We start from the raw sequence: 22,705 nt of genomic DNA, 5'->3' as shown, positions 1-22,705 counted from the left end.
GTAGCCTGTAGATTATTTTATAAACTGGGAGATTAAGAGATCTTAATAAGGATTAAACAGTTCATTTCATTTATAGTTAGCATAAAATCACCTTATTTACCTCTTAGGTGTAAAGTATTCTGGTAACTTTGTTACTTTAAGTTTTATAACCATAGCACCTTTTAACACATTTTTTTCTTTAAAATTATTTCCATTGTTTGTATCTTACAATTAATTGTTTCACCTTAATTATTAAAAAATAGTTTTACAGTATTCTATATCCTATACTTGTTTTAAAAAGAGTAAATGATAGATGATATATGTGTGTATATCATTTTAAGAATACTGGTACATAGAAAAAAGCATGTATGGAAGGTGATATTTAATGATTTTATAAATCTTGACTTTATACTCAATTTCTATGTAGAGATTTATGTATGAGCTTGATGAATTTGAAGTAGAAATCATTTGAGACTTAAGGGAAGTAATCAGGTTTTTTATTCGTAACATAATAGTGCTGTTGAAATTTGGAACTTATCTGAGAAATAGGAACTAGAAATTTGAAGTTACCAGTGAGAACCTATCACATAATTCAGCCATGCCGTGTTTTTTTTTAAATTTGAACTTAATAGAGAAATGATAGGTAGTTATTATATTTATTGGTTAGCTATTGCTGCATAATAAATTACTCCAGAACGTAGTGGCTTAAAATAATGATATATTTATTATTGAACAGCCTTTTTGGTGTTAGGAATGCAGGGACAGCTTAGCTGGGTCCTCTCTTCAAGGTCTCTTACAGACTTTGAGATGGTCATTTGATAGGCTTGATTGAGAAAGGATTCATCTCCAAGCTCACTAACCTCTTTGTTGAAAAGATTTATTTTCTCTCCAATATGGCAGCTTGTTTCATCAAAGCATGAATGCCCAGAAGTCATTAGAGGATACCTGCAAAATGGAAGTCACTGTCTTTTGAAATGTAATCATGGAAGTGACATCCCCTTATTTTTGCTGTATTTTGTTAGAAACAAGTTATTGTATCCAACCAGGACTCAAGGGGAGGATATAAACATCACAGGTTTAAAAAGACATAAATACCAGTAGGCACAGGGATCATTGGAAGCCATGTCCCGTAACTCTTGCCTTAGTTTTTATATATATATACCTAAGAGACCATTATGACCAAACGACTGGAACGACCATTTGACCAGTTGCTATGATGCGCACTGACCACCAGGGGACAGATGCTCAACGCAGGAACTGCCCCTTGGTGGTCAGTGCGCTCCCACAGCCAACCTCCGTGGGTGGCATCTGGCGACCATTCCTTCTGCGCCTGGCCTGGCGACCTCGCCTCCTCTCCTGACCCTGCCGGGGACTTTGGGCCCTGGGCTGGGATGGGGAACCTATGGTGGGTGGCAGTGGACATGGCCCCTTTCCTAGGGCGGCCGAGGGCCAGCTCCCTCCTCGGGGCTGGCAGCTGACCTCCCTCACCCTGTCCCTCCCCCCTGGCTGGCAGTCCCCGATCAGATTGGCCCTGATTGGCCCTGATCTCCAGTCAGGCCTAGGGATCCCACCCATGCACAAATTCGTGCACTGGGCCTATAGTACAAAATAATCATGAGCAACATTGAGAATGAGTTCATAGATATTTTTTATTAGTTTTTTTCTGCTATTGTTGAATGTGAAGCCTCTTAATTTTGTAAGAATTTTAAAAAATTATTTTAGTATGTTTTGCAGGTATGCTGTCTTTGTATTTCTTTGCTTTAGTTTTTCAGTCACCCAAGTAGGATTTCAGGGCCCCCTACACGCACACTTTACATTTAAGAGTGTGTGTTACATACCAGAAAAATTAAATTCTCTCCTTTTTCTTTTGAGGTTGCAGATAGATAGGCTGTCATACAGCTGTACTGTTTTACTTCAAAGTGTCATACACTTTGTTCATTTCATAAAAATTTGGAATGGAATTTATTTTGCCTGTATTGAATATTGAAGTACTCAGTAGTGCAAATGAGAAGTTTAGAATATAATCCAGTGTTTCTCACAGTATGGTTTTTGGTCAGCGACATCATCATCTCCCCTTTGTTAGGAATGCAAATTCTCTGGCTCCACTCCAGACTTCTGAATTTTGGGGAGACACTCGGCAAGCTGTTGTTTTAACAAACTCCAGGAGGTTCTTATGGTTGCTGAAGTTCCAAAACTACTAATCTGTTCAGGTCCTTAGAATTTGGATACTACTTTTTTAAAAGCTTTTGGCCAGTACTAGAAATCTTTTATTACCGTTATAAAACGGTTATAAAACGTTTATTTCCAGGAAAATAAACATTTTCTCCTACTCATTTTACAGATAAAGGATACAGAAAAGAAACACAGTGCTTGCCTTGTGTATTTCAATTCTGTTGGCTAGGCAGCATATGTGTTGGTCAATAAGGTGGGAGTGTTGAGGGAGAGCATGGGATTTTGAGATTAAATTTTTCTCTCCTTACACTATTTCTCTTTGGTTAACAAAAGTCAAATGCTAAAGAGCGATTTGTAGATGAGGATTATGTTGGCCTAACATAATATCACATGTTAAACTTTCTTAGTTGCATTGAAAATACATTTGACAATTGTCAAAGAATTGATTGTATAGTGTTTACTCAACTTTATAGTTATGTTTCAGTGAACATTTACCAATAAAGAGCTGCATTGAAATATCTTAGGTAGAATAGAGGCCTCGTAAAAAGGTCCCTTTCTAGCTGTCATGCCAACTTTTTGAGGTGTAGATACTGATTGGAAAGGCATCTATATAGACAGCATGATTTTTCTTTGTGTCCTTAATTCCTTCCAGTTGATTTTTTTAAAAAAAGTCTGTGCTATGATACTATTGTAGTAAGATTCAAATTAAAAGCATACTATACTTAACAATTTGATTATATGTCTTTTATCACTGTTTTGTGAAAGTTTGACAACTTAAATATCTTTGAGGACTAAATTTTGAGAGGGCTGATTAGTAATTTCTTGGTTATTTTGCATAAATTCACATTTTAGTTAGCTATAGTGAATGTGAGCATTAGCTGAAATGATACATTCTGCTCATGTGTTCATTTAGGTAAAGTTGTTAAGATTACAGAGTGGATTGCTGAATTTGATATAGTTCTTTGTCTTATACATCCAAGAATATAGTCAGGTGTTTAAATGTAAAAATTAGGTTACATAGTGAAGTTCAATAGTGCTAGACAAAAACCTATACTGTTCTAAAAATCAGGTATTAGTGGATATTAAGAATATTGAATATGCTCTGCCTTTCTTTTTCCATTCAGTTAGGTGTTTGGGATTCTGCTGGCTTGTATTGTTTGCTGGATTCTTTTAGCTTAGTAATTTAGAAAGCAGCAAGATAACCATAGGGATGGATGAGAATCGCCATTAAGTGTAGATCAGTTTATGTATACTTATGGAGGCATAATGATTTTTGAAAGATGATAGCTGCTTTACATATCTTTTTCAGTTCTGTTGGTTTTATAAATTTATCATACCCTTTATTTCATGGTGGTTAAATCAGGTGGTCATTCTCCATTTTAAGGCTACTTGCTGCCTTAAGATCTTTTTATATAAACCTATTCTGATAAAACTTAGAGAAAATTTTAAAATAAATTATTAGCAGATTTTCCATTGACAAGAAAACATTTGAAAGTGATTCTGTTTTCATTATTTTTCCCCATGCATTCAGTTAATGAAATAATTATTTTCCCTCTTTGGACTAATTTTGATACAGTTAAGATAGGATTTAGTAAACCGTTTTGGCTCTGTTGAAGTTACTTATAGTATAAAATTTTTATGATTAATTTTTTTCTATTTTCCTACTTAGTAATGCCATTTTTCTTCAAACAAAAAGTGGTTACAGTGTGCATGCCGCATAAGTTTTACGTTAGAATTTAAGGGCACATTTGACTAGGATAAACTTAGAATGTCTGTACATAGTTGAAAATTTCTTAAAGTTAATACAGTAATGTATGCAAATGAATGAGAGTCACTCAAATTAATATTTTCTGACTCCTGCAGAAGTAAATTGTCTACATTAACATGCCCTTTGGGTGTATATATATATGAATTGGCTGTCCCCCTTTCTCTACTCCCACAAATCAAGGGAAATAACCTTCCCCCCTCCTTTCAACAACAGTGAAAACAATACAGATCATCACTTGAATGTCCCACAAAGCTTTACTAAGTGAATACTCATCATCTTCAGAGTTACCTTGCAGTATATACAGCATTAAAGAGCCCATTGATCAATTTCCCTATTAAAATGTTAAAATAACAAGATCAGATGTTGATGATCGAACTTAGTGTTACTTTCATAGAGTTGGATATTTGTGTGCTCTTTTTTAACTGGTGTCTAACTTTGTGATTACAACTTGTGGGGGAAACCTGTTATCAAGTTGTTAGACTGGGTTTTTCATCAGGAAGTCAGATGTTGTACTCGAATTGTTGGTCCTCTGCAAGAAAACAGAATGCTTCTCTTGAGTGAATAAGCCAGGATAATGAGGCGAGGGGTTTTATTTCAAAGGTGTTTTTTGGTGATGGCATAAATACATTACAGATTATAAAATCCAATTACTATATTAAATTTCATCACTTGTTTTTTAGGTATTCCAATAACTGTACCACCTCCAGGTAAAACTTTTTCCATGTTTTCTCCATCATTGTTAATAAACATGAAATTTCAAGCCTATAGTTACAGGAGGGACAGTGTTGATACGATTAGAATATGGAATAGGCTATTGGGATTTCAAGGTCCTATTTTCAGCTCTGCCTTTGCTTCATTCCAGTTTTGATTAAGATAGTTTTCTTATACCTGTCTTACCCATCTCTGTAGAAATAGAGATTCTGAGAAAATTCTCACCATGTCAATTGGTTGAAGAAAACTGAGTATAGGATAAAAAAATAAAATTTTTATTTAAAATACCAAGGAATTCTTTATATGATAAAGTGCAAGAGACAAGAAAGATCATTTATCTTGACTTAATTATGGTTTCTGATTTTTTTTCCACCCTGCTGGCATAACTCAATATTATGAGAATATATGTTCTGACCCACACTATTAGGTAGATTGATAACTGGACAGAAGGTTGTTCTCTGAGTGGTTAAATTGTTCATTGTTATAATTGTATGATCAATAGTTATATGTGGCCCAGTGTTATTTAAAAAAAGAATTTAGGGTTTTTTGGTAGTGTGATACAAATGTGGCAGCAAGTGTGTTAACTTAGTTCAGCATTAAAAGCCAAGGAGCATAAAGAGAATGAGAAGTGACAGTTCTTGGAAGGGTGGGTCTAAAATCAAAATGGCCTTGATAAACAGAAACTGGAGTTTAGATAGCATAGGTGAGTATACATATTTAGATGTGAGATAGTCATTGATTGTCTATGAATGTGGCTGAAAAAGACTTACCAGGAAACGTTATAAAGGAATCATTGGTGTGTCTTTTTAGTTTAAAAAGAAATGTGATTTTAAAACTGTATAAAGCAGGATTGTGGACTCTTGAGTACTAATGTGGTAATTCCTAAACTGTATACTTCTAAGATGTTCAGTAGAGGATTTATAAATCCCAAAACTGGATACAGGGAAGATGAGCATGGTGAATTTGAAACAGCTTGTAAAAGGGCCAAAACTGATTTAATTGGACTTTTGAGAAGGGTTAAGAGAACTGGGATTCATTTTTACTTAGAATATTAAAAAGGAGGTCTAGTGGAAATGTTTTTAATATGTAGAAGATTTTAGGGAATATGACAATGGATTGTTTCTTGTCCTCATTCAAGATAGCATATGTATTGTAGTGTGAGAAATTTAAATAATATACTTTAATGCATTTCCCAGTAGTGACAGTTGTTATTAAAACTAGGAAGCAATTGGTATCATAAGTTGTAGAATCTTAAAGTCTTTGTTGGGATTCTTTTTGCCTATTTGAATTGGAAAGTGTAGAATAGATTAACTGTTTAAGGTCCCATTTAGCCACATTCCATGGTATTACCTTTAGGTATTGTGAATTATTGAGAATGCAGACCTCATAATATTAAGGTGCAAATTATTTTCTTTCCAGACTAATGCAAAACTATAATTATGTGCCTTTCTTTGTAAAATAGTTTTTAGGGTTGTGCTATTAAAACATATTTTATGATGGATATTCTCAGCCTTAAGCAGTTATTATATTTACTGGTAAGATTTTATTTATATATTATACATTTTAAGGAAATTTCTACACAACTAAAACTCAAAAAAATTTTAAAAAGAGGTAAATGTTATTTTATTTGCTTTTCTACTAAAATATTTCAAGTATAATATATCTGGTGGCAACACTACTGTTTTATATATGGAAAAGGTAAGGCATTGAAATTAACTTTCTCATACTCATAAAATGGGCTGTGTGTGGTGCTGAAAATAAGACCGAGTGTCCTGACTCCCAATTTGTGCTCTATGTATTAGACAAGACTGTTCATTTAAAGTTTTATTACTCTAATACCTGTTTATAAGTTTAAGCTCCATTTTTTTCTGTCCATTATAACATAGAGAAGCATGTTATGTCCCTAGAAAAATTTAGTGATATGTAGCAACTTTGTTTCTCTCTTGCCATTAAATATATATTCTCTTAACTTTTTTTTCTTATGATTGAATGTTTCAGGTTTTCCTCCTCCACCAGGTGCTCCACCTCCATCTCTTATACCAACAATAGAAAGGTAAATAATTGTGTATACTGTAAAATTTTTATCATTGATAGGCTTTTGACAGAAGAATCATACATATTTTGGTAATATTTTCAAAGATTTAATTTTATAAATAGTAGTACCTGCCTTTTAGTGAGTAAGTCTAGATCTATGTTAGCTACTTTGATATAAGACTTTGGACCAATAACAAAACACAAAGAAAACTAAATGATAGTATTTTGAAATACCTTCCCTTGATTTATGACACACTGATTAAAGAAACTCCGAAATTGATTTTTAAAAATTGACTATAGTCAGTTTTGTGGAAAATACAAAAAGATGACTGGTAATCATGAATAAAGCATGTCTGTTTTAGGATTAGGTAAGGACAACTATTATCAGGAACCATAATAAAGAAAAGCTGCCTTATTCCTTGCTACCCTGCTGCAACTCAGCTTCCACAATGGAAGATTTGATCTATTCTGCATAGGAAAAACCTTATTTTTATACTCTGCATTTATGATGATTTCTGTTAGTTAGAATGCTGTACTAAACATTTACCTCATGGATGGCAATATGGTGTTTAACAACAGAGGCTTTGGAATAAAAAAGAACTGGTTCACATTTTGCCTTCATAATTTACCTGCTTTGTGTTGCTAGGCAAAGTTTATGACTACTCTTTGAGACTTAGTTTCTTCTTTTACCAAGTGGGATTGATAGAATTGTGAAGATTAAAACAGCTAGTGAATTTAAAGCATCAACATAATTCTTGATAGATAGAAATCACTAATGGTGGCTATAATTATTTCTGCTTACTTGGCAAATAAACTCTACAAAATTAGTGTATTTCTGAAAAAGTGATTTAAATGATATAAGAAGACAAAAATTGTGAGAACCATATTATATCAATAGCATCAAAACCATGCATATGATTTTCAAAGAAAATGATAAAACTCAGTGAAGTGTGACTTGTGAGAACATAGAGATTTAATTTTATTAGTAAGTCCTTAAATATATATTTGTTTTCTCAATCAAAATGTTAAGTATTATTTGTTGATCCTGTCAGTGGAGCTGAATTTCTAATTGATAACAATTAGTCCAACTTTTTTAAGACTAAATTTTTAGAAAGTGCTCCCTCTGTTCCATAATAATAGTACCAGTTGATGAATGTAATTTGTCCCATAATAATAGTAGCAAAAGAAAATAAATATAGGACGCAAGATTTATTATCAAAAAACTAGATTAAATTAAACAATAAATTAAAAATAGTGCTCCTAATTTTTACTTTGAGTGTTTAGATAGTTTCTGGATTTTTCAATAATTTCGTTACTGCATTTTAAACTTGTAGGTAGGATCCTTGGCTGCGAAGCTTTGCTTTCCCTATATGCGTGAGCTTAAAATTATTGGAGCCATCGTTCTTCATTGCTTCCAGCATAACTTGTTGATGTGACAGAAACATATTATCCAGTATTTCGGGAGAAATATTATCAAAGGCTAATATGATGCCTCTTTTGCTAAGAGGAATATGTCTAAGTTTTTCAAGTTTTTCTCCATAATCTTTGCATTTACGTCCACAGTTTTGTTTTTTTCAAAGAATCAACATTAGCATAAGATTCTCCTTGACAATTATTTTCGGAAGCACATTTCCAAATTCTTGATATGGTCATTCTGTTGCACTTAAATTGTTTTGCAGCTAAAGTAATTGCACCTTTCTGCAACTTTTCCTTTTTCTTGCGATGCATCAAGAACTGGACAATCGCAACTTGATCTTTGCTTGAAAACTCTCTTTTTTTCATTTTATTTTTACAATGGGTTGATATTCAACTGAAATAAAACAATTGATTTCAATCAGCGGATGAAATTAGAAAAATAGTTATAATTCATAATAATTAGATTAACCTAAAAATTGAAAGATGTGTCAAAACAAATGTCAGATGTCATGAAACATTGATTTTGATTGAAGGCTTCGCAATTTTGTGCTACAACATAACTTACAGCTGCATTCGCCAATAATTCCCGTTTAAATATTCACTTGCTACTATTATTATGGGACAGAGGGAGTATATATTTTTATTGATTTCAGAGAGGAAGGGAGAGGGAGAGAGAAATAGAAACATCAGTGATGAGAGAGAATAATTGATTGGCTGCCTTCTGCATGCCCCCTGGGGATCAAGCCCACAACCCAGGCATGTGCCCTTGACTGGAATCGAACTCAGGACCTTTCAGTCCGCAGTCTCACCCTCTATCCACTGAGCCAAACCAGCTAGGGCTTAAGACTAAATTTTAAATAATGTTAGCCTCAAAGTTTCTGTTATCTTGTGAGTTAAGATGAATTCATTGGATTATTCATGTTATACTAGTAAGCTATATTTTTCTTTACAACTGGGTTTTAGGTTTAAGATATTTGGAAGTTAAAAATCCTGTGTTTTTGCTATTAAAATTTAAATTATAGAATTAAAGCTTATTGTTGTTAAAGAAGTCATATTCTGCGTTTATGTTTTGTACCAAACTATTAAAATTTAGAACGTATTTGAACACATAAAAATACATTTTTTCTTCAACAGTGGACATTCCTCTGGTTATGATAGTCGTTCTGCACGTGCTTTTCCTTATGGCAATGGTAAGTGTTTATAGTTACCACATTCAATTTGAATCAGTGAAGGACTTAAAATATTTTTATAGCAATAAAACCATTCTTCCATGGTTTAAAATACTACTTTACAGAACAATTAAAAATATTAACTAAAGGAGTAAGTAAGCCTTATATATATTTATGGTTTCTTAACAGAATAATTTTTCTTTCTTTATTGACTATACTTTTTTAAATTAATTAATGGTGACACAACTGGGATATTTATACCATGTCGTTTCCTAAAAGGATTTAGGGTTTGTTTTTTTTACCAAATTGTCTGTCTTCATTGTCCAAAATTTTTTTGGTTTTTGACTCATAGTATCCCACTAGCCTTGTTCTGATATTTCCCCATCAGTGGTTCATCTTTTCTTCTAGATTATCTGGCTAGGTCCTCAATCATGTTCACTCTTAACAACTTTATTCATTCCAAGAGCTGATTGCACTTTTAAAAGTGCTGTGCATTGTACTAGGTTTTAGAGATACAGTAAACTAGACATAGACATAAGTTTGCCCTTATCAAATTTATAGGCTAGTGAGGAAATACCAGGTGATAGAAGAGGGTGTCATGGGAACATAGTGCAAGGGGTCTTCCACTCTAGAGGGGTGAAGCGATAGATGATGTAACTTGGATTCAAAGCATGTTCAAAGACGTGGTGGTGAGAATGTAGTAGGCTTTTTTTAAAAATGTTTTTATTGATTTCAGAGAGAGGAAGGGAGAGGGAGAGCGAGCTAGAAACATCAATGATGAGAGAAAACCATTGATCGGCTGCCTCCTGCATACCCCCTTCACCCCCCACTGGGGATCAAGCCCGAAACCCGGTCATGCACCCTGACCAGCAATCAAACAGTGACCTGGTTCATGGGTCGACACTCAACTGCTGAGCCACACCGGCCGTGCTGGTGGGCTTCTTTTATGAACTGAAAGAAGTGTGGTGTGGCTAGAGTGTAAAGAATGCATGGTGAATGCCTGAAGATGAGAAAAGAACATGCAGGGCCTTGTAGTCCTGCTGTATGGTTTTAGCCTGATTCAGAGAGCTGTGAAGAGCAGTTTAGTATTATGGTGAGCTGTGAAATGGCTAGATTTACATTGGAAAAGGTCCATTTTGGCCATCTATTATGAGGAAATTGTGGGTGGTAGAATTGCTGAGATGCTTGCTTGATTGGGAGAACAAGAAGCTGTTCGAGTACAGTCATGTGCTGCATAAGGATACTTCTGTCAGTGATGGACCAGACTATATATATGACTGTATCCCATCTATACTAAGAAAAGGTTAATATGCTAATAGACCTTCTGGACAAAGCCATGGTGGTGGGGGCCGAGGCAAAGGCGGTTAGGGGCGATCAGGCAGGCGAGTGGTTAGGAGCTAGCAGTCCCAGATTGTGAGAAGGTTGTCCAACTGCCAGTTGCGGGATCAGGCCTAAACCATCAGTTGGACATCCCCCAAGGGTTCCCAGATTGGAAAGGGTGCAGACCGGGCTGAGAGACCACCCCCTCCCGTGCACAAATTCTGTGCACTGGACCTCTAGTCTATAATAATAAAAGCATAATGTGCTAATTAGACCAGAGGTCCTTCCGGACATCCTTCCAGATGTCCTTCCTTCTGGACATAAGCCGCAGCAGGTGGGGGTCAGGGCAGAGGCGGCAGGGACCGGAGCCAAGGCCCTTGCATGAATTTCGTGCATCAGCCTCTAGTAAGATTATAATGGAGCTAAAATATTCCCATCACCTAGTCACATCATAGCTGTTGTAATGCATTACATGTTGCTGGTGATGCTATTGTAAGTGCACCTACTGTGTTGCCAGTCGTATAAAAATATAGCACATACAGTTATGTACAGTACATGATATTTGATAATAAAGCATTATGTTACTAGTTAATGTATTTAATATACTATACTTTTTATTATTATTTTTACAGTGTGCTCTTTCTACTTATAAAAAAAGTTTGCTATAATACAATATGCCATGTTATGCCAGCCTCATACACCTCATGTTTACTGCATCTCTTGATTGCTTAATTTTCTCTTGTGCTTGATGTAATCTTGTATTGTTTTGTACAGTAACATGCTGTACAGTAAGCATGTCATACTCAGAGGCTAACCTGAGCCAGATAAACAAGGTTTAAGTTTATGTAGGCTGCAAGAAAACAAAAGCTTCCTTTTTCATAGAAACGTAGGTTTATTTCAATAGAGACATGATGAATACAAAGGGCTGAAATATAAATGAGTAATTGTTAAAATAATAGAACATTTTAATAAAAATAATATTTTTTCTTGAACATTAACTTACCAGATACTGAATAATTGCACAGATTAATAAGTGTAACACAAATAAACCTATTTTTTTTGTTCTCCAAAAGCAAAATATTTCCTGTTGTGCAGGCCAAACAAGTCAGTAGAAGATTAATGATGTGGCAATCAGCTGCTAAAATATTTGCTGTTGGTATTAGTGGAGAGAAATGGTGCACTTGCGTGTAAGGGAAATGAATGCAACACGATTATAGTAATCAGTCATTAGCAAACATTGTAGTTTGTTATTAATAACTAGAGGCCCGGTGCACGAAATTCATGCACTGGGGGGTGGGGGTTCCCTCAGCCCAGCCTGCCCCTCTCACAGTCCGGGAGCCCTCAGTGGATGTCCTACTGATGGCCACAGCCTGTCAGCAGAGGCTTAGAGCAGGCATCCCGTGTGTGTGTGTGTGTGTGTGTGTGTGTGTGTGTGTGTGTGTGTGTGTCTGCTGGGGGCTTGGAGCAGGAGCCCCTCTGTGTTGATCTCTCAGGCTCCTGGCTTCCACTGCATGTTGTACTCTCCCTTGAGCTATGGCCAGGATGGGGGTGCTGCTTGCAAGCCGGGCTTTCCTGCTCCAGGATTGCCATGGTGATGGGGGAGCAGGCCTAGCTGGGGGCTGCCCACAGGCTGGGCTTTCCCACTTCCAGGTCTCCATGGCAACCAGGGAGTATGCCCAGCTTGGAGTTGCCTGCAGGCGGGGCTTGCTCTCCTGCTCCCGGATCCCCATGGCGACCGGATCCCCAGTCTGGATGAGGGGCTGAGGGCCGTTTTCAGGCTGGTGGGGGACTGAAGTTCCCAGCCTGTCCTTTTTTTCTTTTTTTTAATTTTTATTCTGGGATTTATTTACTTTCTATGGCTGTCACTGGAGCTGAGAGCTAAACAATAACCTTATTTGCTGGAGCTAAACAATAACCTTATTTACATTATTATGACTGTGTGAACAATGTGTATTGTAGAGATAATTATAATAAGCCACTCAAAGGAGAACATTCCAAAGGCAAATATATTAAAATTGTCATATACTTCATCAACTATGTAAAGTCATACTACATTTTAATTGTGGGTTCATATTTGTATCTTGACTTTCTCAACCTTGAGTATATTAAAAAAAATATTTCCCTATGCATAGTTTCCCCCCAAAGTTTTTTTTTTTTTTAATCCTTACCTGGGGATATTTTTCCTGTGTTTTTTTTAGAGGTGGGGCGGGGAGGGAGATAGAGAAACATCACCTTCATCACCTTGAGAGAAACACTCTGATTGGTTGCCTCCCATACATGCTCCTGACTGGGGCTGGGGATTGAACCTGCAACCGAGGTACCATGCCCTTGACCAGGAATTGAACTCAAGACTCTTTGCAGGCTGATGCTTTACCCGCTAAGCAATACCGGCTAGAGCTCCCTTAAAAGTTTTCAAATTTTGTTTTTGTACATCCTTAACCCACCTAGAAAATTAATTTTTGCTTATGTTATGGAGTAAAAGTTTAATTGTCCGAGTGCTATTTGTTGAATAAGTCTATCCTTCCTGAGGGATCTATAGTGTCATCTCCGTTCATGTATCCAGTTTCCATGTATGCTTGAATCTGTTTATTTGCTTTCTAGACTATTCATTTGGTTTATTTAACTACTATCTTGTGCTAATAATGCTACACTATCTTACATATAAATTTTATAGTAGCTTTGCTATCTCATTTAGCAGAATGTAGCTTATTCAGCTTCAGAAGTATTCTTGAGCCATTGCTCTGGCATATTCATTTTAGAATCAGTTTTACAAGTTTCATGAAAAGCTGTTGAAATTTTGATTAATAACTGGCAAATTTATTATGCTTATTATATGACAAACATTGTTAACTAATGTAATCCTAACAGCCTTACAAAGTAGGCATACTGTTATTATTTTCACTTTATGAAGGTGGAAGTTGAAGAACAGCCAGATTAAGTAATTTTCCCACTTTACACAGTAAGTGGCAGAGTCACAATTTGAAACCATGCAGCCTGGCTCTGGAGTCCTTGCTCTTATACCATAGTATTGGAGTTCAGTAGATGCTCTAGATCAGTTTGTGTGGAATTCATGCCTTACATCATGATTTCACCTATGAAAAAGGCCTCACTCTTCATTTAAAGAGATGTTTTTTAATGTGTTTCAGTTAAATAATTATCTCTATACACTTGCATTTCTTCAATTAGATTTAGTGATAGGCACCTAAGCTTTTGTTGTTGAAAATGATATATTCATTTGAACTGCATGTTCTGTTTGCCTATATTTAGAAATAGAATTGGTTTTTGTTTTATTTATGTATATTTCTATGTAAATACAGATGTATACATAAATAAAAAAGATACATATATTGATCATGTAGCCATTTACCTGTTGAACTCTCACTATAATTTGTCAAGTCTCTTCAGACAATAATATCAGCAGGTAATAATTTTGTGCTCCCCTCCCCCTTTATCTTATGTTCTAAGACCTCCATATAACGTATTGAAAGTGGAGTTCTTGTCTTACATCTTTTTTTTTTTTTTTACACTTTTATAATTTTTACTGCTTTAGTGTTAGGTTTTTTATAGAAGCCTACATCAGATTATGGAAAATTCCTTCTAATTTTCCAAGTGCTTTTGAACTATATGAATATTGATTTTTATCAGCTGCTTTCTGAGATGATTATACTGTTCTTCTTTAGTTTATTATTGTGGCAGATTTATAATATTTTTCTAATATTAGGCACTATTTATTTGCTGACATCTAACTTCATCATGATTAATTACTTCAAAAAATACTGATTTGTCTAGGATTTTGACCTCTAAGTTTATATGTAAGATTGGCCTGTGATTTTCCTTTATTTGTACTATCCTTAACTGGTTTTGGTATTGAGGTTATACAAGCCACATGGGATAAGTTAGAGAATGGTCTTTTTTGCCTATTCTCTGGAAGTTTGTGTGATATTAGAATGGTCTATACCAGGAGTGGGCAAACTTTTTGACTCGAGGGCCACAATGGGTTCTTAAACTGGACCGGAGGGCCAGAACAAAAGCATGGATGGAGTGTTTGTGTGAACTAATATAAATTCAAAGTAAACATCATTACATAAAAGGGTACGGTCTTTTTTTTTTTTTTTTTTTTTTTTTTTTAGTTTTCTTTCTTTCAAACGGCCGGATCCGGCCCGCGGGCGTAGTTTGCCCACGGCTGGTCTATACTGTATCCTATATAATAAAAGGCCAGCCACCATAAGCATAACGACCAGAATGACTAGAGACTAGAACCACCAAGGCCCCTTCCAAGGCTGGCCCCGCCCCCAAGCATCAGGCAGGCAGGCAGAGTAGTTAGGGGTGATCAGGCAAGCAGACCAGCGGTTGGGGTGATCAGGTAGGCAGGCAAGTGGTTAGAGGTGATCAGGTAGGCAGGCCGGCCAGTGGTTAGGGGCAATCGGGTAGGAAGACGGCCCCTTGCCGGGCTGGCCCCGCCCCCCTGCAAGCAGTTAGGGGTGATCAGGCAGGCAGGCAGACTGTTTAGGGGTGATTAGGCAGGCAGACCAGCGGTTAGGGGCGATCAGGTAGGCAGATGGCCCCTTGCAGGGCTGGTCCCGCCCCCCCAGCAAAGAAAGAGGGAGGCCCAGGGCACTAGCAGTGACTCTATGGCAGGTGTGCGGCCGGCCAGCCATCGCCCCGCAGAGGGGGGCCCAGGCCAGCCAAGCCATCGCACCCCATGCCTGTCACCTGCAGAGGGAGGCCAGCAGTGGCAGGGGAGGTGAGGGCAGTGCTGCACAGATGCCAAGCAGTGTTAGTGGTGGGGATGGGGCCAGCTGCCTGAAGCTGGGGGAAGGAAAGCCCCGATAGGCCCTGATCTCAGGCCAGGCCTAGGGACCCTACCTGAGGGGTCCCAGATTGTGAGAGGGTGCAGACCGGGCTGAGGGACCCTCTCCCCCCCTCCCCGAGTGCACCAATTTTCATGCACCAGGCCTCTAGTAAGCTCATAAAAACTCAGCTGTAAAACAATCAGGTTTTGTGGGAAGGTTTTAAATTACTGATTTAATATCTTTAATAGTTATAGGATGATTAAGATTTTTTTTACTCTTGAGTCATTTTTCTTTGGTAATTTATTTTTAAGAAGTAGACTGAGCTAAGTTTATAAATGTGTCGGTATCAAGTGTATAATAGTTTATGTATTGTTTAATCTCTGCAAGATCTGTAGTTGTGGTCCCTTTTTGGTTCTAATATTGTTTATGTGGCATCTTTTTTGTAATCTTGTCAGAGATTGTTGTTTTTTGTCTAGTCTTCAAAAACCAACTTTCTGCTTTTTTAATTGTGTGGTAGTTTTCTGTTTATTTGATTTCTACTTTTATCTTTAGTATCTCCCTTCTGTTAGATTATTCTGTGCTTTTCTAAGTTCTTATATTAATTTTTCATATTTTCTTTTTTTGTTTGTTTACTTTTATTATTGACAGTACTATATACAAATGTCTCTCATTTTCCCCTTTCTTTGCCCAACCTGTTCCCTGCTTACCTTTAGCACACTGTTGTCTGTGACCATGGGTTATGCACCATCTTTTCTAATGTAGTTTCTTAAAGATTAAATTTCCCTCCAGGACAGTTTGCATCTCTTTTAAAAACAAAACAAAACAAAAAAAACCCAAACATTTTTATTGATTTTGGGAAGGGTGAGGGAGAGAGAGATAGAAACATCAGTGATGACAGAGAATCATTGATCGGCTGCCTCCTGCACTCCCCACTCTGGGGACCGAGCCCGCAGTCCATGCATGTGTCCGACCGGGAATTGAACCTTGACCTCCTAGTTCATAGGTTGATGCTCAATCACTGAGCCATGCCAGCTGAGCTATTTTTAATTTTAAAAATTTTTTGATTCACTCACACCTGGCAGCTACTGTTGTATTGGCTGTTGTCATTTTAAAATATATATATATTTTATTGATTTTTTTACAGAGAGGAAGAGAGAGAGATAGTTAGAAACATCGATGAGAGAGAAACATCGATTCAGCTGCCTCCTGCACATCTCCTACTGGGGATGTGCCTGCAACCAAGGTACATGCCCTTGACCAGAATCGAACCTGGGACCCTTTAGTCCGCAGGCCGATGCTCTATCCACTGAGCCAAACCGGTTACTGCTGTTGTCATTTTTTAAAATTGATTTTAGAGAGAGGAATCTATCTCTGAAGTCAATTCCTAAATGTTTAAAAAAATTTTTTTGACACCTTAGTTATCAGAAATGTGTTTTTAATTTGAAATGTATGGAGATTAATTTCCCGTAAATTTTGTTTTACTAATTTAAATTGCATGGTGGTCAGAAAACTTGTTTATTTTACTGATCCTCTGAAAGTACATAGTATATTTTTATTAATGTTTCATATGTGCTTGAGAAGAATGAGTATTCTGTTGTTTATTATCAACCTTGTTAACAATGTTCTGCTCAAATCTTACATATCTATAGCAATTTTTGCTTAAAGTATCAATAATTGAGAGAAGTATGGTATTCTCCCATAATCATTTTGGATTTTTCTATTTCTACTTGAATTTCTATTATCTCTTACTCTCCAAATATTAAGGCTATGTTGTTAGATATCTGGAAGTTATATTTGTTCTGTCTTCTTGGTGAGTTACATTTTCATCTTCATGTTGTTATCCTTTCTTTCCCAGGTAATCTATACTAATAAAAGGGTAATATGCTAATTAGACCAGGAGACCTTCTGGACATCTTTCCGGACAAAGCCATGGTGGCAGGGCCAAGGCAGAGGTAGTTAGGGGCAATCAGGCCAGGAGAGGAGGGCAGTTGGTGATTAGGCCAGCGGGGTGGGGGGCAGTTGAGGGCGAGCAGGCCAGCGAGGGGGAGGGGACAGTTGGGGGTGAGAAGGCCTGCAGGTAGAGTGGTTAGGGGTGATCAGGCAGGCAGACAGGTGAGCAGTTAGGAGCCAGAAGTCCCGGATTGTGAGGGGGATATTCGACTGCCGGTTTGGGCCCGATCCCACAGGACATCCCTAGAGGGATCCCAGATTGGAGAGGGTGCAGGCTGGGACACGCGCCCCCCCCCCCCCCCCCCCCAATCCCGTGAACGAATTTTGTGTACCAGGCCACTAGTCCTATATAATAAAAGGGTAATATTCAAATTAACTGAACGACGGAACGACCAGTCGCAATGACATGCACTGACCACCAGGGGGCAGACACTCAACACAGCAGCTGCCCCCTGGTGGTCAGTGCGCTTTCACAGAAGCCCTGAGCTGGTGAGTGCAGTGGCGGTGGCGGGAGCCTCTTCCACCTCCGCAGCAGCTCCAAGGATGTCCGACTGACGGCTCCTGGACTGGGAGAGGGTACAGGTTGGGTTGAGGGACCCCCTCCCCAAGTGCATGAATGTTGTGCACTAGGCCTCTAGTCCTTACTATATGCTTCTGCTTTGTCATTAGTATAGCTACTCATAAGTAGATTGAGGGGTATTAATATTTTTTTCTTACATCCTTTGCTATTAACCATTTTGTGTTTTTATGTCTTATATTCAGAATATAATAGGAATTATTCAAAGTACAAATCAAAAATCTCTGTTATGTAACTGATGAATTCAGTCCCTTTTATATTGTGCTGATAGTTGAGCTAATAAACTTGTCTACCCAACCCCCATATTATCCAAGTCTTTTTTGAATTGGCAGTTTTTAAAAAAATCTGTTTTTCCCTATATTGTTTTGAAATTATACATTCGTGTGTCTGTGTGTGTGTGTGTGTGTTTGTGTTTGTGTTACTCCTAAAATGCATTGTACATCTATCTTTCGGTGAACTCTGTTGATTATAACATTTGTTCTTTTTGTTTATCTATGGATGTCTTTGCTTTTTTCTTATTTTTAAAATATAATTTGTTGAATACATGTTCCTAGGTTGACTATCATTTTCTCTCAATACTTTGAAGATGTCCTAATTTATTCTGGTTTACATTTTTGATAAGGGGAATTTTGTGGTGTATCTATTTCTGGTTACTGTTCACACCTTGCAAAATGATTATGTTAAGTCTTTAAGGTTTGTTTCTTCATATTCCTCCAATCTGTGGGTATTCACACTATGATATTTATCTTTTCTAGTTATAAGTTAACTTTGCATTATAATCTAATGAAGCACTTTTGGTGGGAATTTTGTCTTTATTTTCTAGTACTTTTTGTTTTTTTCTCTTGTTTTTTAAGTACCAAAACTTATGTTTTGTTTTGTATATGTTTTTTCTTTAGTTGCCTTTCCCCACCTTCCTGGTTCTGCTCCTTCATGGCCTAGTCTTGTGGACACCAGCAAGCAATGGGACTATTATTCAAGAAGAGAGAAAGACCGAGATAGAGACAGAGACCGAGACAGAGACCGAGACCGAGATCGTGATCGAGACAGAGAAAGAGAGCGCACCAGAGAGCGGGAGCGAGAGCGTGATCATAGTCCTACACCAAGTGTTTTCAACAGGTTTGTTGAGTGTGCTGTAGTTTGTATATATATGTTTAATGTGTACTTTAGAATTTGTATTTGATTATAGGATGGAAAATTCGATTTAGTTGGGATAGCATTGCTCGAAGAGTATTTAGGATAACCATTTAAAAAGCATCAAGGCTATTTAATTCTTAGGGATTCTCATTACCTAAAACAATAGTCTTCAGATTTGTTTATTTCTCTCTTAAAAGAATTTTGGAAACTTTGTATCCCGTCACATATCTTGCCATCTAAAATGTTTTTTCATTTAAAAATTTTAAATACATAGTTGAGCAGATTTTGGGGGGGAAGGGGGCAACACAATTCAATCCAATTCATTTAGAAATTAAAGTTTCAGTTTTCTCATTTTCTTGGAAGAATACCAAAAGGGTTTTACCAAGACTTGTCAAAAGACTACCAATTATTTATCTTAATATGCTCAGAGGTTTGGGGAAATTAAAATGCTATTATTACATCTTGGCCAAAACAATCTTTAAAAAAATTAAACACCTGTGTGTGTTAAATATTTATTTCTAGCAAATTTCCTATATTCCATTTATGGAAAATAGCTACCATATAACTTAATTGGTAAAAGATAGCTCTCATTGTCAAGTCAGACAGCCAAATCACATTCAGTTCTAATTGTAAAAAGTCTGGCTTCATTTGCTATTCAGTCAAATGAGTTGATCTGTATTCCATATCCAAGTCTAATTAACAGATTAGCCACACAGCTTACAATAAGATGCTGCCTTTCAACACTTTGCTTTTCTTAAAAGGGTTTTTTGGTGTTTTTTTTAAGTTTTTACTGGTTCAGGGAAAATTCTTATGACTCCCACCACACTGTGATATATATGAAGTTAGAACTCCCATTTCTTACTCTATACTTTGTTCTTAAATGAACAGTGTATAAGATAGGAAAACCTAAACTCCTATAGATGCTTTATGGTTCCTTGAATAAAATAATTCTCACTGGCACTAATATTATAAATTAGATCTGCTTGATGCCATGATGATTTTTATACCCTGAGCCAATGTACCATAGTAAAATTGGTGAAAGGAGTGCCTTTCTTTTGTAAAGGGCAGGAGGGTGATTTTGAGAGAAGAGGTTAGCTGGAGAAGTGGCATGATGTTTTACATTAGGCAGTTCAGATTTGGGAAAGAGTAAATACGGATGTTGAGGATCTGGAAATTGACTCCCTAAAATGTCTGTGCTATTGGAAAGAATTCATATACTGCTGTGGGGCTGGCATGTACTGCTGACCGAAAGAATAAATTCCTAATTCTTATAATCCACAGTCACAGTCATGTACTTTTCTAGACTTTAGCCCCAGTTCTCTCCCAAGCCAGTGCACCGCATGACTGATTGCTGTTCTGGGAATCCCTCAAAGTTTTATACTTTGTTCATGTTGTTCCTTACCTCTCTGCCTTACAAACTTCTATTAACTGTTCAAGGTCCTCTGTGAGCTTCTCTGAACCTGAAGGAATTAATTTTGTTCACATGTTTCCTAAACACTTTGTTTCTTTTTTTTAATTCCTCACCCGAGGATATTTTTCCATTGATTTTTAGGGAGAGTGGAAGAGGGAGGGAAAGACAAAGAGAAACATTGATGAGAGAGAAACACATTCATTGGTTGCCTCCTGCATGTGCCCTGTCCCAAAGCCCAGTCCGGGGAGGAGCCTGCAACTGAGGTACGTGCCCTTGACCGGAATCGAACCCGGGACCCTTTGGTCCACAGCCCGATGCTCTATCCACTGAACCAAACCGGGTAGGGCCACTTTGTTTCTTAGTAAGTCTCTTTAAGGGCATTGACCACCATTTTTCCTTTCTGTATCCTCAGTACTTTGTACAGTAATGTCTGGCACACAATATGTCAGTGAATAAAATGACATATTTAAGGAGAGGAAGGTGACTACAATAGAGAAAGAATAATTTTGAAAAACTGTTGGTGAAACTCTTAGGTAGAAGCTCTTTATCACAATCAAATCATTAATTTGGGCATCTTATATCAGTCTAGGTACCATCACAATGTAGAATGAAGATAACTTTTTTATACCAACTATTTTTAGGGATAAGATAAATGTAAGATACAGAGACAATTTTCTGATTTTGCTGGATGAGATGAAGCAGTATATCAGTTCAGGGTGTGAGGATATGCTTGATTCAAGCAGCATTTGTTTTGTTAGTTGTGGTCATCTAATTATATACTTCTTAATCCAAAAGGTCCTTGGGGATTATCTAGTCTAAATTTCTACTTATCAGGTGAGGAAATGGAAGCATAAAGAAACATAAGACAATGGTAGAGCCATAATCTCAAAATGTGATCGAGATCTTACTTAAAATCCCCTCTAGTCTTGAAATTAGGTAGTTTAAAATTTTTCTCATTTTCCTTATTACTCCCTATGCACTTGATTTTCTCCCCATTTTTAGGGGGCGGGGGCAGAAGGGGGAGTAGCGATTCATTCTTTCATTTATGTAATTGACATTTTCTGAGTCCCTCTTATGTACCAGGCACAAAGCTTTGTGCTGAGGATACAGAATTATTCATACACTGCCCTTTTTGATTTAACCGTATAATATTGTCAAGGTGACAAGGACTGGTTGTTTGAAACTTTACCTAAAGCAGTGTACAATAAGAAACTGGACAGGATTTATTAATCTTTTTCCTTTCTGTAGTTCCTAATAATATGACTTACGCTTTGTAGGCACCTGATAAAATTTTAAATAAGTAAAGGTATGTTACATATTTGTGTGTGTGTGAGTGTATGTTTTGTGTTTCTGTGGTGGGACATGTACTGTTAACTTGAGCCACATAGGTCAGCATGATTCTGTTAAGTTCAAGAGCATTACTTTCCAGAAAGTTGAATAGTTTCTAATGTAGTTAAAATACTTGAGATAGCACTGTTATCTCTAGAATGTCCATACTCACAAGTTAAGGAGCTTAATGCAAAACTTGATAGGAAAGAAGACTAGAAGAAATGGCTTTGATGGCTTTCCTAGAGCTCATAAATTTTCTTTGCGTAAACATAAATAATACAGTTTATAGAATATTTGAGGCTAAGTTATCTGATTAAATTTTAAATACAGGTGTTACTTAATTTTTATTGAAACTAAAGTGTTAATGGTTAAACCACATTTAATTTTCAGGTTGCTATGCTGTAGAGCATCAGAAGTCAGTGTTTACCTAAATCTGACTAAAAGTTCAAGGCAAGAGGTGGAGGAATTTTGTGTTGTTTTGAATTATCCCAGGACTAAAGTGTTCTCTGGAAAATTCAAGTGAAGTATAAGTAAAGACCTTTTTTTTTTTTTTGAAGACTGACATTTTAGCGATATGGCATGTAGTATGTGTTGTGTCACAAATTACAGGGTCATTGTTTTGAAAATTACAGACCAGTTTCAACATCTGGTCTTGAGGCCACTTAATTGTGGGCTAGAATGAAGTCTGTTCGTTCAAGGGTATTTGAATGAACTCTAATGATTTCCAGACCCAGAGAAACTTGTGCAGCAGCTGCTTATCAAAGAAGGGGCTAGAAGGAGGGATCTTTATATTTCATGTATGAGACCAAATCTTTTATCATCTGTGGAAAGTTTCCCATCATATGGCTGCCTTCAGTATCTTAAAAGGCCTCAAAGCTTGTGAAGAATTGGTGCCAGGGTGAGAAGGTTACAGATGACAAATTATGAGATAATTGACTGTTT

At 36.8% G+C, this 22,705-nt stretch overlaps 1 protein-coding gene across 8 annotated transcripts in view; it reads left to right on the top strand.

Moving 5' to 3' along the window:
• FIP1L1 (factor interacting with PAPOLA and CPSF1) overlaps positions 1–22,705 on the top strand; it is an 88,575-nt gene that overhangs the window by 59,271 nt on the left and 6,599 nt on the right. For 4 of the 8 annotated variants that reach the window (XM_070396615.1, XM_070396599.1, XM_070396624.1 and 1 more), the window contains 4 exons: positions 4,600–4,626; positions 6,629–6,683; positions 9,215–9,270; positions 18,786–19,005. In XM_070396615.1, coding sequence (XP_070252716.1) covers positions 4,600–4,626; positions 6,629–6,683; positions 9,215–9,270; positions 18,786–19,005 — 358 coding nt within the window. The remainder of the gene's footprint in view (positions 1–4,599; positions 4,627–6,628; positions 6,684–9,214; positions 9,271–18,785; positions 19,006–22,705) is intronic. The other 4 variants (XM_070396607.1, XM_070396631.1, XM_070396658.1 and 1 more) reach the window with 1 other exon arrangement.

This window comes from Myotis yumanensis, unplaced genomic scaffold (assembly GCF_028538775.1).
Source record: "Myotis yumanensis isolate MYYU_CA2020_CCGP unplaced genomic scaffold, mMyoYum1.0.hap1 SCAF_1, whole genome shotgun sequence".
NCBI lineage: Eukaryota > Metazoa > Chordata > Mammalia > Chiroptera > Vespertilionidae > Myotis > Myotis yumanensis.
This window is presented reverse-complemented; position numbering and strand designations above follow the sequence as displayed.